We start from the raw sequence: 12,305 nt of genomic DNA on the forward strand, positions 1-12,305 counted from the left end.
TCTTAAAGACAAGCTGTTAATAAGGCTTTTCTCTCTTCTGTCACGTTATAACCCAAACTCACAGCACATTTGATCCCCTACTGAAGTCAGACAACAGCAAGAACTTGCACTGGCAGCAAAGGAAGGAAGTTCACGCAGGTTCCAAAAAAAGTGGTTTCATTACAAATTTATTTCTTTAAACACGGCCACTTTGAGATTAATAATATTACTTCAGGGAACATGAAAGAGTAAGAAACAACTTAATTTTAGAAGGGAAACAAACAGGTAAGTCAGAATTTGCTTCTGAAACAGTGAAAGGCCAAGCTCGAAGAGGCGATAACTTTTGGAGCATTAGGAGGACTAGTTTCAAATCCGAAAAGTGGGCTTAGTTTTACAGTGGAAGCTCACTGCAACCTCCGCTATCTTTCCATGACTCGGTCATAACTTAAATGTACAGGAGCATAACGTGAAAAGAACTCTTTTATTAATTAAAGGTTAACAGCAACAGGCACATATTAAAATGAATACGGCAAAGCCTTTACAAATGGCTTTACGCTGAAGCTCTCTCCCAAGAATGGCTGTTGCAACAAACTGTAAACAGAATTAATAAACAGTCTTTTACAATAAGAACAGGGAAATACAAATGAACTAAAAGAAAGCACCAGTTTCTCAAATCAGATTACAGTTGTGCTTACTGTACTTAAAACAATGTAAAACAAATTACAAAAATGGAATGTTTTAAGTTTAAAATTAGTCCTTTAATTTTGTCCTAAAAAACATTTTCTCCTTTTCCCATCAAAACCCCATTAGCGGGTAATGTTTCAGTAGAGGGAGGAATAAGTAAACAATGCACTTTTTTATTTTTTACCTTTTTTTTTTTTTCAAATCAAAAACAAATTTGGTCACTTAGCTTTGTGCATAGTTTAAGGCATCTGTAGCAATTTGTTACAGTTTCCTCCCCGATGTGGCTGTTCATGAAATTGTCACATTCTAAAAGAATAAATAAAAAAAAATGTTGCCGTTCAAACCCTTCCCGGCTCCCTCCCGCCCTCCCCCGCCCCAGACATACTCACACACCCACACATACACACACACTGCAGCGAAAGGGGCATTTGTACCCTTGTTCTGAAGGACACGCTTCCCATCCCACTTTATTTCAGATTGGCAAATACCCTGAGCTGATTATGGTGTTTAGACATTCCACCTTTTTCTTGCATGTGCAGTTCAAGTGTACAATGGTGAAAACAACATGCGATGTTTTCACTGCAGAATCGCAATGCAGTTCAGACGCTTCCCCCCCACCCCCACCCCTTCCCTTCCCAAATTCAGAAGTGTTTTCCGCTTTTAAAAAACTGCATTCCCATACAGCACTGGAGTAAAGCTTGGCTGTGCTCTATGATGAATGCTCAGTTCCCAGTGCACAAACAAAATTATGGCAAATGGGAGGCTTTTCTGGCATCCAAAGAAACAAGAGCTGCAGTCTCGGATTTGATCTTTTTCTTTTAAAAAAGCAAAAAACCCAGGTTAGTGGTTCCTTCACAGCCATGCGCAAAGGTTAAGTCTAGAACCAATAGTTTCAGAGTACATTTGTAAACATCAAGTCTTGCCAGAGGCAGCAGAGGATGGGCACTTCACATTTCCGTATTAAAACAGGGACTGAGTGGAAGGTATGCTTTGAACACATTTATGCAAGTCTTGCTAAATTCCAAGAAAGTGGAATGATCCATCTCAAGTCTTAGATTTGAAGACCAGATTTCAGATTTCACAAAAAAATAAAACAAAACATGTGGCACAATGAAGCTCTCGTACTGTTCCTTCAAGGCTCAGTCACTGCTGTGCTTTGCATATTCAAGGTTCCAAACGAAAACCAACTGAGGCATATGCATATTGCTCTATGTTCGGATCTTGCAGTTAAAAAAAATCGGGTTCAAATGGTCTGTGTCAAAGGAAAACTTGGAAATAAATAATGCTGGCATCATTTTACCATTTTACCAAAACCTCGGGCAGACAAGTATCTCCTTTAATCCAGCTGTGCAGATACCAAGAGAAGAGGCAGTTTTGTCATGAAGATTGAGGTCAGGACAATCGAGGTTCCTGAGGTAATATGTCTGAGTCCATTTCCTCAAAAGCGGGATCAACATCATCACCACTGCTAGACTGTTCTCTCTGCACTCCCTTCCAGCTCGCCTTGTTCAGTCCCAGGTGGCCAAGCATCGTCTGCGACAGCCTGGTGTTGGAGAACCGGGCCCACTCCCCAAACAGCGGCTCCACTAAGTAGGTCATAAAGCCTTGAAAGACAAGCAAACAAACATACCCAAGTGAAAAAAAAAAAGGTGGAAACCCATTAAAATTTAAGGGTTGGGGGGAGGGAATCTAAGCTTCAGTGACTAAGTCACACAAACTACATGGATCTTTCATTTAGATATGTAGGTTTCCTAAGAAGTTGCCCTGATCGGTGATCTGAACCATATTACACAGGGAAAAAAATAAATAAAATGAAAACCTGGGTTCTTTTCACAATATTAAGCTGATCAAAAACACTGAAAAATACAGTTAGACAAAATTTTAAATAAAAAGGACACAAAACACCAACAGATAAACATTTACATTGGTGTCTGTGCATATGTGTATGCACCTCTTTATAGCATCTAATTTCTGTGAACCAAAAATTGAATGGCAAGCCTACCAAACTGGGCTTGTTTCAATATGTCAACTACAAAAACGTATCATTTTCTAACATTCTAAATCAAAGCAGTGCCGCTGATCAAACTTTTTAAAAAGTCTTTAATTAACTTCAAGCACTCATTCACAGTATGTTTGTGGTTAAATTTATTGTTCTTATGATTTTTAACTGAGTCCTATTCAATCTACATAAACAACTTCATTAAAACACATAGGAAAAGAAAAATTAAGCCCTTCAGCTATTTCAAATTCAGCTAAAGATAGCAAAAAATGGCTTTTCACGGTTCTCCATCAAATCCCTGTCCGCCACCCTAGGTAAGGCTGTATTTAAAATGAATGCTGGCATTCCAGAAAGCAAAATCCAGAGCTGGAATCCTTCTGTGGCAACCTCAAAAGGCACCACCCACTGCACGGGCAAGGTGACAAACGCCTCCTTTTCTCAAACTGGTCATCCCAGATTAGGCAGCCACTGGGCAGCAGCACAAGAAAAGTCACAGAGCTGCCTCCCATGCTCTCCCTGTTCTGCGAGGAAACAGCGACCTCAGCCTCCAGGACTGTCTGAACATTTCATAAACACTACATTCAGGGGAGAAATGGTATAGCAAATTAAACAAATCAAAAACAAACGAACAAGTTCGTTGTAAAGAAGTGCTGCTACACACAGAAACCAGGTCAGCTTTGAGGAAACGTACGGAAAAGAGATGTTACTTGCTAGACATCCTGAAAGGAATCTACTGAAATAAAGTGAATTGCAGTTACCAATCTGGATGTTGGCAATAGTTTCTGTCTGTCGGTCACAAAGTGGACTCACACCCAAGTGATATTTTTTTTCAATATCTCCTAGAGAAATAAAAGTATAATACAACTGTTAAGTCATCAGGTCCCATACTGTGTATTTGGATCACACAAGCAGTAATTCAAGAAAAACATCAGAGCTTTCCTGACGGATTAACATACTTCCTTGCAAAAACTCCTGGATTGCTGTAGAAACGACAAATTGAGTTTCTCTTGCTTTAGCCTTCAGAAATTTCTCACTGAAGAGAATTTATGGTTCTACTTCCACGCAATCTCATCTAGTAATAAGTTTCACATGCTTAGCACCGAATAAAAGTCAGTTCTCCATTTTTCGTATCTATGCAAACTAGCAGTTCTCAAATCAAGGCAGCTAAACTAGCCTTCAAAAAAAGATGTTCAGTTTTAATTATTAAAAGAATTCAATAATAATGGGCAAAATTAATTTGTTCCACTTGTACACTAAAAGCTTCATTAGCTATCACATCGTTAAGGCTACTTACGTGACTAAAAATCTCCTTCCTAGTTGTTCCTGCTTACCAACAGGTCCTCACAGCCAAATAAATTTTAAATATCGAGTATCTGGCAAGAATATATTTTACTAGGAACATGTAAATTGAACCTAATTATTTATCTGAAGCATCCTCCAATCTGAAGGATTTGTTGAGCCAGTCTTTTCACATTCAGATCCTAAGCAGATTTTTCACCAGGTTTCAGTTCCATGAACCATTTGCAAGAAATACGACCCAAGAAGAAAATCCCACACTGTACTGTAAATCTCTATTAGTACTAAATACAAATCACTACTTATTTGCAGGCAGCTATGACTCACGATTGCGCTCTCTGCAATATAAATACATTATGAACCGACAGATACTTCTACTGTTACTTGCCTTGATGGAAGAACTCCTCTGTTACTTTTTCACTCCACTGCTTACTCAGCTCCCAGGTCCGACATGGGTTACAAATATCAGCACACTTCAAAGCCATCTAGTAAAGTAATATACACTGTTAGGTCACCCTGCTGGCCCCTGTATCTCCAACAGCTGCATCCATAATTACCTGTTTCCTGGCAGCAGGTATTTTAAGTTTTGTAGATAACAAACCTACCTACCATTTCTGCTTCCCTCAAGTTTATGTTCCATGATCATACTTACAGAAACACTCGGGAAACTATCAGATCTCACTATCATTTCTGAGCAAAACGAAAACCGAGTCAAGCCAAAGTATTTCAGGGACACTACGTTTAGTTTATTCCGTAATACAGGAGACAGCAATGAATTCAGAAATAGAAACATCAAAATAAGCAAACAGGATTTTGCATTTCTAGCTCCAAAGTTCACATATTTATTAATGGTTTGCACGGAAAAGAACTTCGCATCTGTCCATTTTCTCTTACAGGCCACACAATGAATAGTAATAAAAATTTCTATGAAGTTGAAGCTGATGCTATGAAGCTGATTCACAACAATAGTGTTTTCTTTTCCCTGAAATACATTCTGACAAAGCATTTCACAGTACTGAGAGTACACTAGAGTCATCAGAACTAAACCTTGTCGGAGAAAATGTATTTCTCTTTGGTTCAGTACCTCCAAGTTAACCTACCAACATGTGACATCACTTGGGAGAAGTGCTGGGACAGAGAGAGGGAGAGAAGTGGAGGGAACAAACTCTTTGCAATGAAACAAAATGACTAAGGGTATTTCTACTTCATTTTGAAAGTAAAAATATAGCCTAGAACCAGTAGTATTTACCACTTTATCTTTGAAGTTAAAAACATTTTCAAAAATATTAGCAAAGAAAAGTTTACCTGTAAAATGAAGTGACGATGGTTCGCATCCTCTAAGCATAGGTCTCCTCTATCCAAGTGGGATCGAAACATGGACAGATACTCATTTTGCTGACTGATGTCTGTGGCAAGAATGAGATCACCTATCTGGCTTTCCATCAGCTGCCTGTAGTAATCAGTGATACCAAGCATTCAGACAGCATAGCAGTTAAGAATAGCAGCCATCACAACATTTACATGTCTTCTTTGTCATATTCATTATGATACAAATTCACGTCACAAGCCTACTGGTCAGTATTTTCACAGGATTTCTTTTTTTATAAAAAAAAAAAAATCTCATTTTCTACAACATGCATAGCAGTATCAGAACATTTCATCAGCAGCTTTCAGAAAGATTTAAACAGTCTTTAGCTTTTTTGTTTTTCCTTACATATGCACAAATTGTTTAATGCATATTGATTGTTAAAGTAGGTGAAAAAGGTCTATCTTAAACTGCAATTGCAATGAGAGAATGAGAAAAAGCTGCCAAGTTTAATAGAAATTAATATAAACAGGTGTTTGACTACATGAACACATCTCTTCAGTGTGCTCACAGTAGATGTTATTTTCCAGCTATCACATCGCACCATGAACTCCCCTACTCCAGTAGCATGGTATCTGATAATTCTGAAAATAGATCTGAATGCAAAATTTTAATTAGGAACTGCCATGCAATAATTTACTCTTTCTTAAGTGACAGCTTCCTTGCATCCTAAACTAATCTGTATTATTTTGTATGAACCATACCTGTTTTCCAATGACATATGTGCAAATAAACCAGACTCTCTCAGCAACCCCACTGCTGATCTCCAGTGATGGTTCTCCAATACTGAGGTATTCTGCAAATGAAAGGGGTATCACAGAGGTCAGTGACTTTAGGTCTTAAAAGGATTGAATAGCTCCACACTAAGAGCTGTACCACAGAGGGGGGGTTGGTTGGTTTTGAAGTGGATTAAAACTCTCACATCCCGAATACTTTGATAGCTTGCACATTTTTATCCCAGTGGCATGGAAACACTCTCAAATTCACACCTACAACTAGCTAAAGACATCGCAATTTATATTCCTTTTCTGTACTCCTCAGGAACTCTCCAAATCTGTTTTCCACAAAACAACCAATTTTCTCCTTACCTTATACAAAGTTGCTAAGTAATGGTTTGTTTTAATTAGGAAAGGTTGATTAACGCCTGGGTGATCCAAATCATGTGTGGCAGCTGCAATTAAACTGAGCAGAACATCCCATGGAGTTAAGGATTGGGAAAGCTGTAAGATAACAACAACAAATGTAATTCTGTCAGCAATGCAAGTATACCCCCCTTCAATAGGTGCACAGGTGTCACTTTTTTTTTTCTTTTTTAGTAATTTAAAAGCAAATAGGAATTCTGAGGAAATGTAATGATGGAAAACCAAGATTTTACTGATTCCCAAGTATTTTTTAGGGGAAAAAGAGGTACAAAAATTTCAATGGTTTAAGCATTCTTCTTTCTGAATGTCAAGGTTCAGTCTCAGAAAATGCTGGCACAGAAAACGGTACTTTCTGGTTGGCAATGAATTACTATTTCTAAACAGATCCTGTTAAAAGCAGCAAATTCTTAAAGCGAGCTTTCTCTCATATACCCTGTCTGTCTGCATGCACAGAGACTGCTTTAAATAAATAATATATTTTATAAAAAAATACCGTCACCTTAGAAGGAAGAAGCTAACACTTTAGAAGCCTTAAGAACTGTTCGGAGCAGATTTCTACTCTTTTGCACAATTTTATTTCAAAGCCTACTGGGAAAAGAACTGAAGGAAGAAAGTCTGCTGGAGATCAGTATTTTCGAGAAGCGCGTGCCTGTTAATTAATTAACTCAGCAGGCAACTGCATGGTCTTTTCACTGTTCTTAGATATTCTTCCCGCTACTACCTCTGGTTGGGAAGTTTGGGTTAAACTCAGTATCAACGTCTAGCTTGCATTAGAACAGCGGACAGTATGACCTGTACAAAAATGAAATGCAGCATCCCCCCTGCAAGGAGAGGAGTTTATATTCCCTTTTACATTTGCCATCTGTCACGCCTCATATGTTTACAATGCATTTGGGTACAACAGAACCAGTAGCTACGTATGTTTCAAAGAAGTCCATACTCCTACCAGAAGCATTACAAAACTTTCATCATAAGTATTAAATAATAAATGCTCAGAGACTCCAAACTGCATGCCATAAATATAACTGACATGCATCAGTTCTGCATCCTGTCTCACTGCCCCAACAACTGATCTGAGAGCAACACTGAGAAACAGTGGGAGGGGTGGGTAAAGAGCCTCCGAAAACGTCCATGGAACCAGCACCTATTTGTTTTTTACTTCAGAAACAGAATGAAGAGGCATTGTTTTCAAAAGAATACCAAACTAGTGATAATCGGCATCAAGATAAATATCTTATCTCACCCTGGCTACAGAGTACTACAGTTTGCATTGATTTAATAGAAAGGACAGGATTTATTGCTGAGGTCTGTGCACCCTCAGCAAGCTTGCAGATGACACCAAGCTGAGTGGTGCATTTGATACAACAGAAGGAAGGGATTCCATCCCTAGGGACCTGGACAAGCTTCACAAGTGTGCCCATGTGAACCTAATGAGGTTCAAGTCCAAGCACAAGGTGGTGCACCTGGTTCGGGGCAATCCCAGACATGAGCACAGATTGGGAGAAGAGTCACTGAGGGCAGCCCTGCAGAGGACTTGGGGGTTCTGGTGGATGAAAAGCTCGACACGGGCCAGCAGTGCGTGCTTGCAGCCCAGAAGGGCAACTGCGTCCTGGGCTGCATCACCAGAGGAGTGGCCAGCAGGGAGAGGGAGGGGATTGTGCCCCTCTGCTCTGCGCTCCCGAGGCCCCACCTGGAGTGCTGCATCCAGGTGTGGGGCCCCCAGCACAAGAAGGGTGTGGGGCTGTTAGAGCAGGTCCAGAGGGCCACAGAGATGATCAGAGGGCTGGAGCACCTCTCCTGTGAAGATAGGCTGAAAGAGCTGGGGATGTTCAGCCTGGAGAAGAGAAGGCTCCGGGGTGACCTCATTGCAGCTTTTCAATACTGAAAGGTGGCTTATAAAAAGGATGGAAAAGGACTCTTGGCTCAGTCAGATAACAACAGGACAAGGGGGAATAGCTTTAAACTGAAAGAAGGGAGGCTTAGATTAGATGTTAGGAGGAAATTCTTCACTCAGAAGGTTGTGAGGCCCTGGAACCCAAGCCGTTCTGTGATTCCATGATTTATCCCTGAAATTATCTAACTTGCTTACAACAGACTGCCAGCAGTCCAAGTAATATGAAGCAAACACTGAACTAGCTCAGCTCCTTGAGGTCTGTCACGCTGCATGTTTTCCCGCTTTGCTTTTCTTAAGAGGAAGAAAGGGCAAAGCACACTCTTGATGTCTTGCTATAATGTGCCTTTAGCAGAAGCATATTATTCATTAACATCAAAGATAAGCCAAACAGGAGTAACAGTAGTTTCTAGAGTGGGAAAAAAAAAAAAGGTAAAAAAAACCATGAATACACAGTTTATTATTGCCAGCTCTGACTCAGGCTGCAATTCCATGTAAATGTCTTTGGGCACAGCTCTATGCTAAACAGCTGCAAACTTAATCAATTTGCTCATCTGGTTCACAATGAAATCACACAAAAGACAATGCCAGCTCAAAAGAAAAAAAAAGAAATCCACACTACTAAGTGTGAAAACACAGCCTCAGCAACATGGAGAACCTCCCCTCTGCTCCTTTTGTCCTCCTGTTCCACCACCTGTTCAAAAAGGGGGTTATGGGTTTGAGGGAAAGAGGCTGTTGTTGCATTTGTTGGTTGTTTTTTTTTTGCTTTAAAAGGAGTGTATGTGCACATACAATACACACGTGTATGTGCACACAAATCACTTATACACATACAGAAACATATATTCCTATAGTTACATGCGATGTAAAATTGAGAATGCTCCCTTACCTTAGGCTCTTGTAAATAACAGTGCATGGCCTGAGTCACGTCAGCAGCATGAACTGCATTATGATAAGGATTTTGACTGTGATAATCTTCTTGAACCATAACTGCAGGAAAATAACAAATATCCAAATTTAAATAAAATAGCAATTTTTCCAAGTACCATTTTATGGCCTTGTTAGACACAGAAATATGCAGTATCTCAGGTTACACGCACATCAAAGTGTCGAAGTCAATAAATTGTCAGTTGAACTAACACCCAGGTATAAAAGATTTTTATGTGAGCAAACTGTATCTTCTAAAAGAAATCAACTACTTGTAAAGTAATCTCAGAGCAAAAATTACACAACTTGAAGTCAGTATATTATCTGAGGTACTTGGACTTTAAGAACTTTCCGGGAAAGTCTCCCTTTGAAAACCTAGCCTGCCTGAATGTTGAGGCAACCCGGAATACAAAATGAAGATACTATTAAACAGGCATCAGGATGGTTTAATATCATGCCTTCAAATCAGAGGAATGAGGAGGTATTTTATTGTCACATTAAGTGCTTTTCTTTCTCCTTCAGGACAGCAGTTGTGGGAAGACACCTCTACCTAGTTTGGGCATCTTCTCATACTTTCACTCAAAGAAATTTAAGCCTATGTACAATTTAGAAATTAATTTAATTTAGACCACGGTCTGATTAACCACTCCTAGATTTAGTATTTCCTATTTAACTTCTTCCTTGTTTTGCTACTCTCTACTCCATCTACCCGTCTTTCAGCCCTGGAAGTAGAATATTTTATGTAGTTAAGCTAATATGGATATCCTTTAGAGTACAAGAACTGTAATGTTTGAAAGGATGGAGGGGGAGAAGATCTGAAGTACAGCAATCAAGCTATATTCTAAATTGCAGAGTTTTGCCTGATGATGCATTAGTTCTTTCAAGTAAACTTTGGAAGAACATTTTCCTGGCTGACTACAGCCTGTCATTCCCATCCAAATCTCTTTTCCTACTCAGGTTACAAGCCAGCACCGTCCATGTAATTGTGACTATAATGCTAAAGCATTACTGCCATGGTATTTCTGAAGATTTGTGGCTCATGAAAAGTTAAGATACTGTAACCCTTATGTGATCTCAAGAGCATTCAATGCATAGTTGAAGCCTCATATGGACAACAATAAAGAAAAGCATCTCTGCACTCCATTAACCTGAGGTGGAACTCCCTTTCACAGATTTTTTTATGTTCACTGCATGACTGAAGAGGTCCTTGGCTTACTCCTTGATTATTATGGATTCATAAACTGGTCCTGTTTACTTGAAGTCCACAATTTTCCTAACTTACTTTAAGAAAGTAGACCTAAGATAGTATTTTGATTGTGGTTTGCCAGAATTAGAATGGCACATCAACCATGTTTCCAGGAATGTAGTACCTTATATTTTCTCTGAGTCTGGAATAAGAAATTGAGAACGCATAGAAGATGTCAGATCTCCAGGTAACCTTTGAAAATCACAGAAAGACCGTGTGTGTATAGATATATACACATATAGATGTGTAATATATATATATATATACACACACACAAAAATAAAATGTTAAGATCCCATCAAGGACTAAACTTAGATTTATCTCATTATTGAAAAAAAATCCCAATAAGTTCTCAAAGTGGATTTAGTGTGGCACCAGGGAAAATTTGAACTGTCTTAGTCTTCTGGAATTTGATCTTCAGATTGCTTTGGAACAAGGTATAAAAGGTGGCAAAAGAACGACTTAGGTTCATGCTAATGAGCTGTATTTGGAAGAAAGGTTGCTTGATTGCACAGATGGGCAGGGACAGAGCTAAGAAATGTTTTCGTTACTGCTGTTAATAGAAGGCATCAACAAAAACAGGAAGGTGGTGAATTTCAATGTTAGAATAAAAAATTGCCTCGTCCACAGTCTGTTTTAAGTAAAATAATCTTTTGCTAAACCTCAGCTAACCAGGAGGCAAGCAAGGCGACAAAGACAAAACACACACGGTTACAACTTGAGCAGCTTAAGACCAGATTTCTACAACTGCTTTCTTCACACTGCAGTATGTCAGTTCTCAAGGTCAGCTGCTCCACCTTTTTGGAACTGGGAGGAGTTGAGTCTACTTTAAAACAATGGTAAAGTCATGATGGAACCGATAAAAATTATGAAGTAGAAAGAGAATTCCGTGATGAAAACAAAAGCATTCCCTTACTTAAAAGGGGAGAAAAGCTTTCTGAATGTGGTTTCTCCTCTCGTTAAATGACAAGCTTTGGAACCACAATATTGTTTTCTCTGAAGCTGTGAATGCCTGCTAAGAGGGACTTGAAACCTCTTTCTCCTGCTCAGTTACAAATCAGCATCCCACTCCGCAAAATTAATTAAGAGGTACCATCAGACAAGAACCAAATGAAGGATGCCTCACACCAGGGTCTGTGTCTGGGCCATGAGGATGCAAAAAGACAGCTCCTTCAGCTGTCAAGTGGAAGTATCGTCTCGTTTAAATACTCCATATTTACAAATCTTCCTACTGAAGCACTTCAGTGCCACAGGCCCAAACATCCCAGTAACATCGTCTTGCGCTCTGTCCATGGAGGCAGTATGTCTGCAGCACAGTGAATATTTGTACAAGGGCTTGAACAAGCAAGAGACAGCATCAAATCGGCACTGTTAAGTATTGCCAACATGGGTACGATCAGCATGGTTAGGAAGCTACATTGAGAACTTCAGAAATGAAAATTAAAACCTCACTGAAGACAAAACCAAAGAAAGGAGCAGTCTATCCTTTCTCAATAAAAATGCCACATGAATGAATTCACATATATTCCTGAGGATTTAGATTTAACAAATACAACACAGCATCTGCTATGAAGCTACTCAACTTGTCAATACTTGCTTGATTTTAACAGAGATTTCTATACTCACAGAAACTTTGAGAGATTTTCTCTCAGTCAATGCACTTCAAATCACTGTACAATCTGGACTGGATCGGTACTCTTCAAACCTTATTACTAAACTATAACCAGCACTTCAATTAAAGTATAAAAATGCGGATAAACAGCAATATTCATCAT

General features: G+C 39.2%; 1 protein-coding gene across 1 annotated transcript in view; it reads right to left on the reverse strand.

The window, feature by feature from the left end:
• Positions 1-149: 149 nt before the first annotated feature.
• PDE7A (phosphodiesterase 7A) overlaps positions 150-12,305 on the reverse strand; it is a 40,108-nt gene continuing 27,952 nt past the window's right edge. Inside the window, exons 8-14 of the mRNA XM_035317215.1 lie at positions 9,247-9,347; positions 6,413-6,544; positions 6,029-6,120; positions 5,264-5,408; positions 4,347-4,443; positions 3,421-3,501; positions 150-2,267 (exon numbers count right to left, since the gene is read on the reverse strand). Coding sequence (XP_035173106.1) covers positions 2,056-2,267; positions 3,421-3,501; positions 4,347-4,443; positions 5,264-5,408; positions 6,029-6,120; positions 6,413-6,544; positions 9,247-9,347 — 860 coding nt within the window. The 3' untranslated portion in view covers positions 150-2,055. The remainder of the gene's footprint in view (positions 2,268-3,420; positions 3,502-4,346; positions 4,444-5,263; positions 5,409-6,028; positions 6,121-6,412; positions 6,545-9,246; positions 9,348-12,305) is intronic.

This window comes from Oxyura jamaicensis, chromosome 2, assembly GCF_011077185.1.
Source record: "Oxyura jamaicensis isolate SHBP4307 breed ruddy duck chromosome 2, BPBGC_Ojam_1.0, whole genome shotgun sequence".
NCBI lineage: Eukaryota > Metazoa > Chordata > Aves > Anseriformes > Anatidae > Oxyura > Oxyura jamaicensis.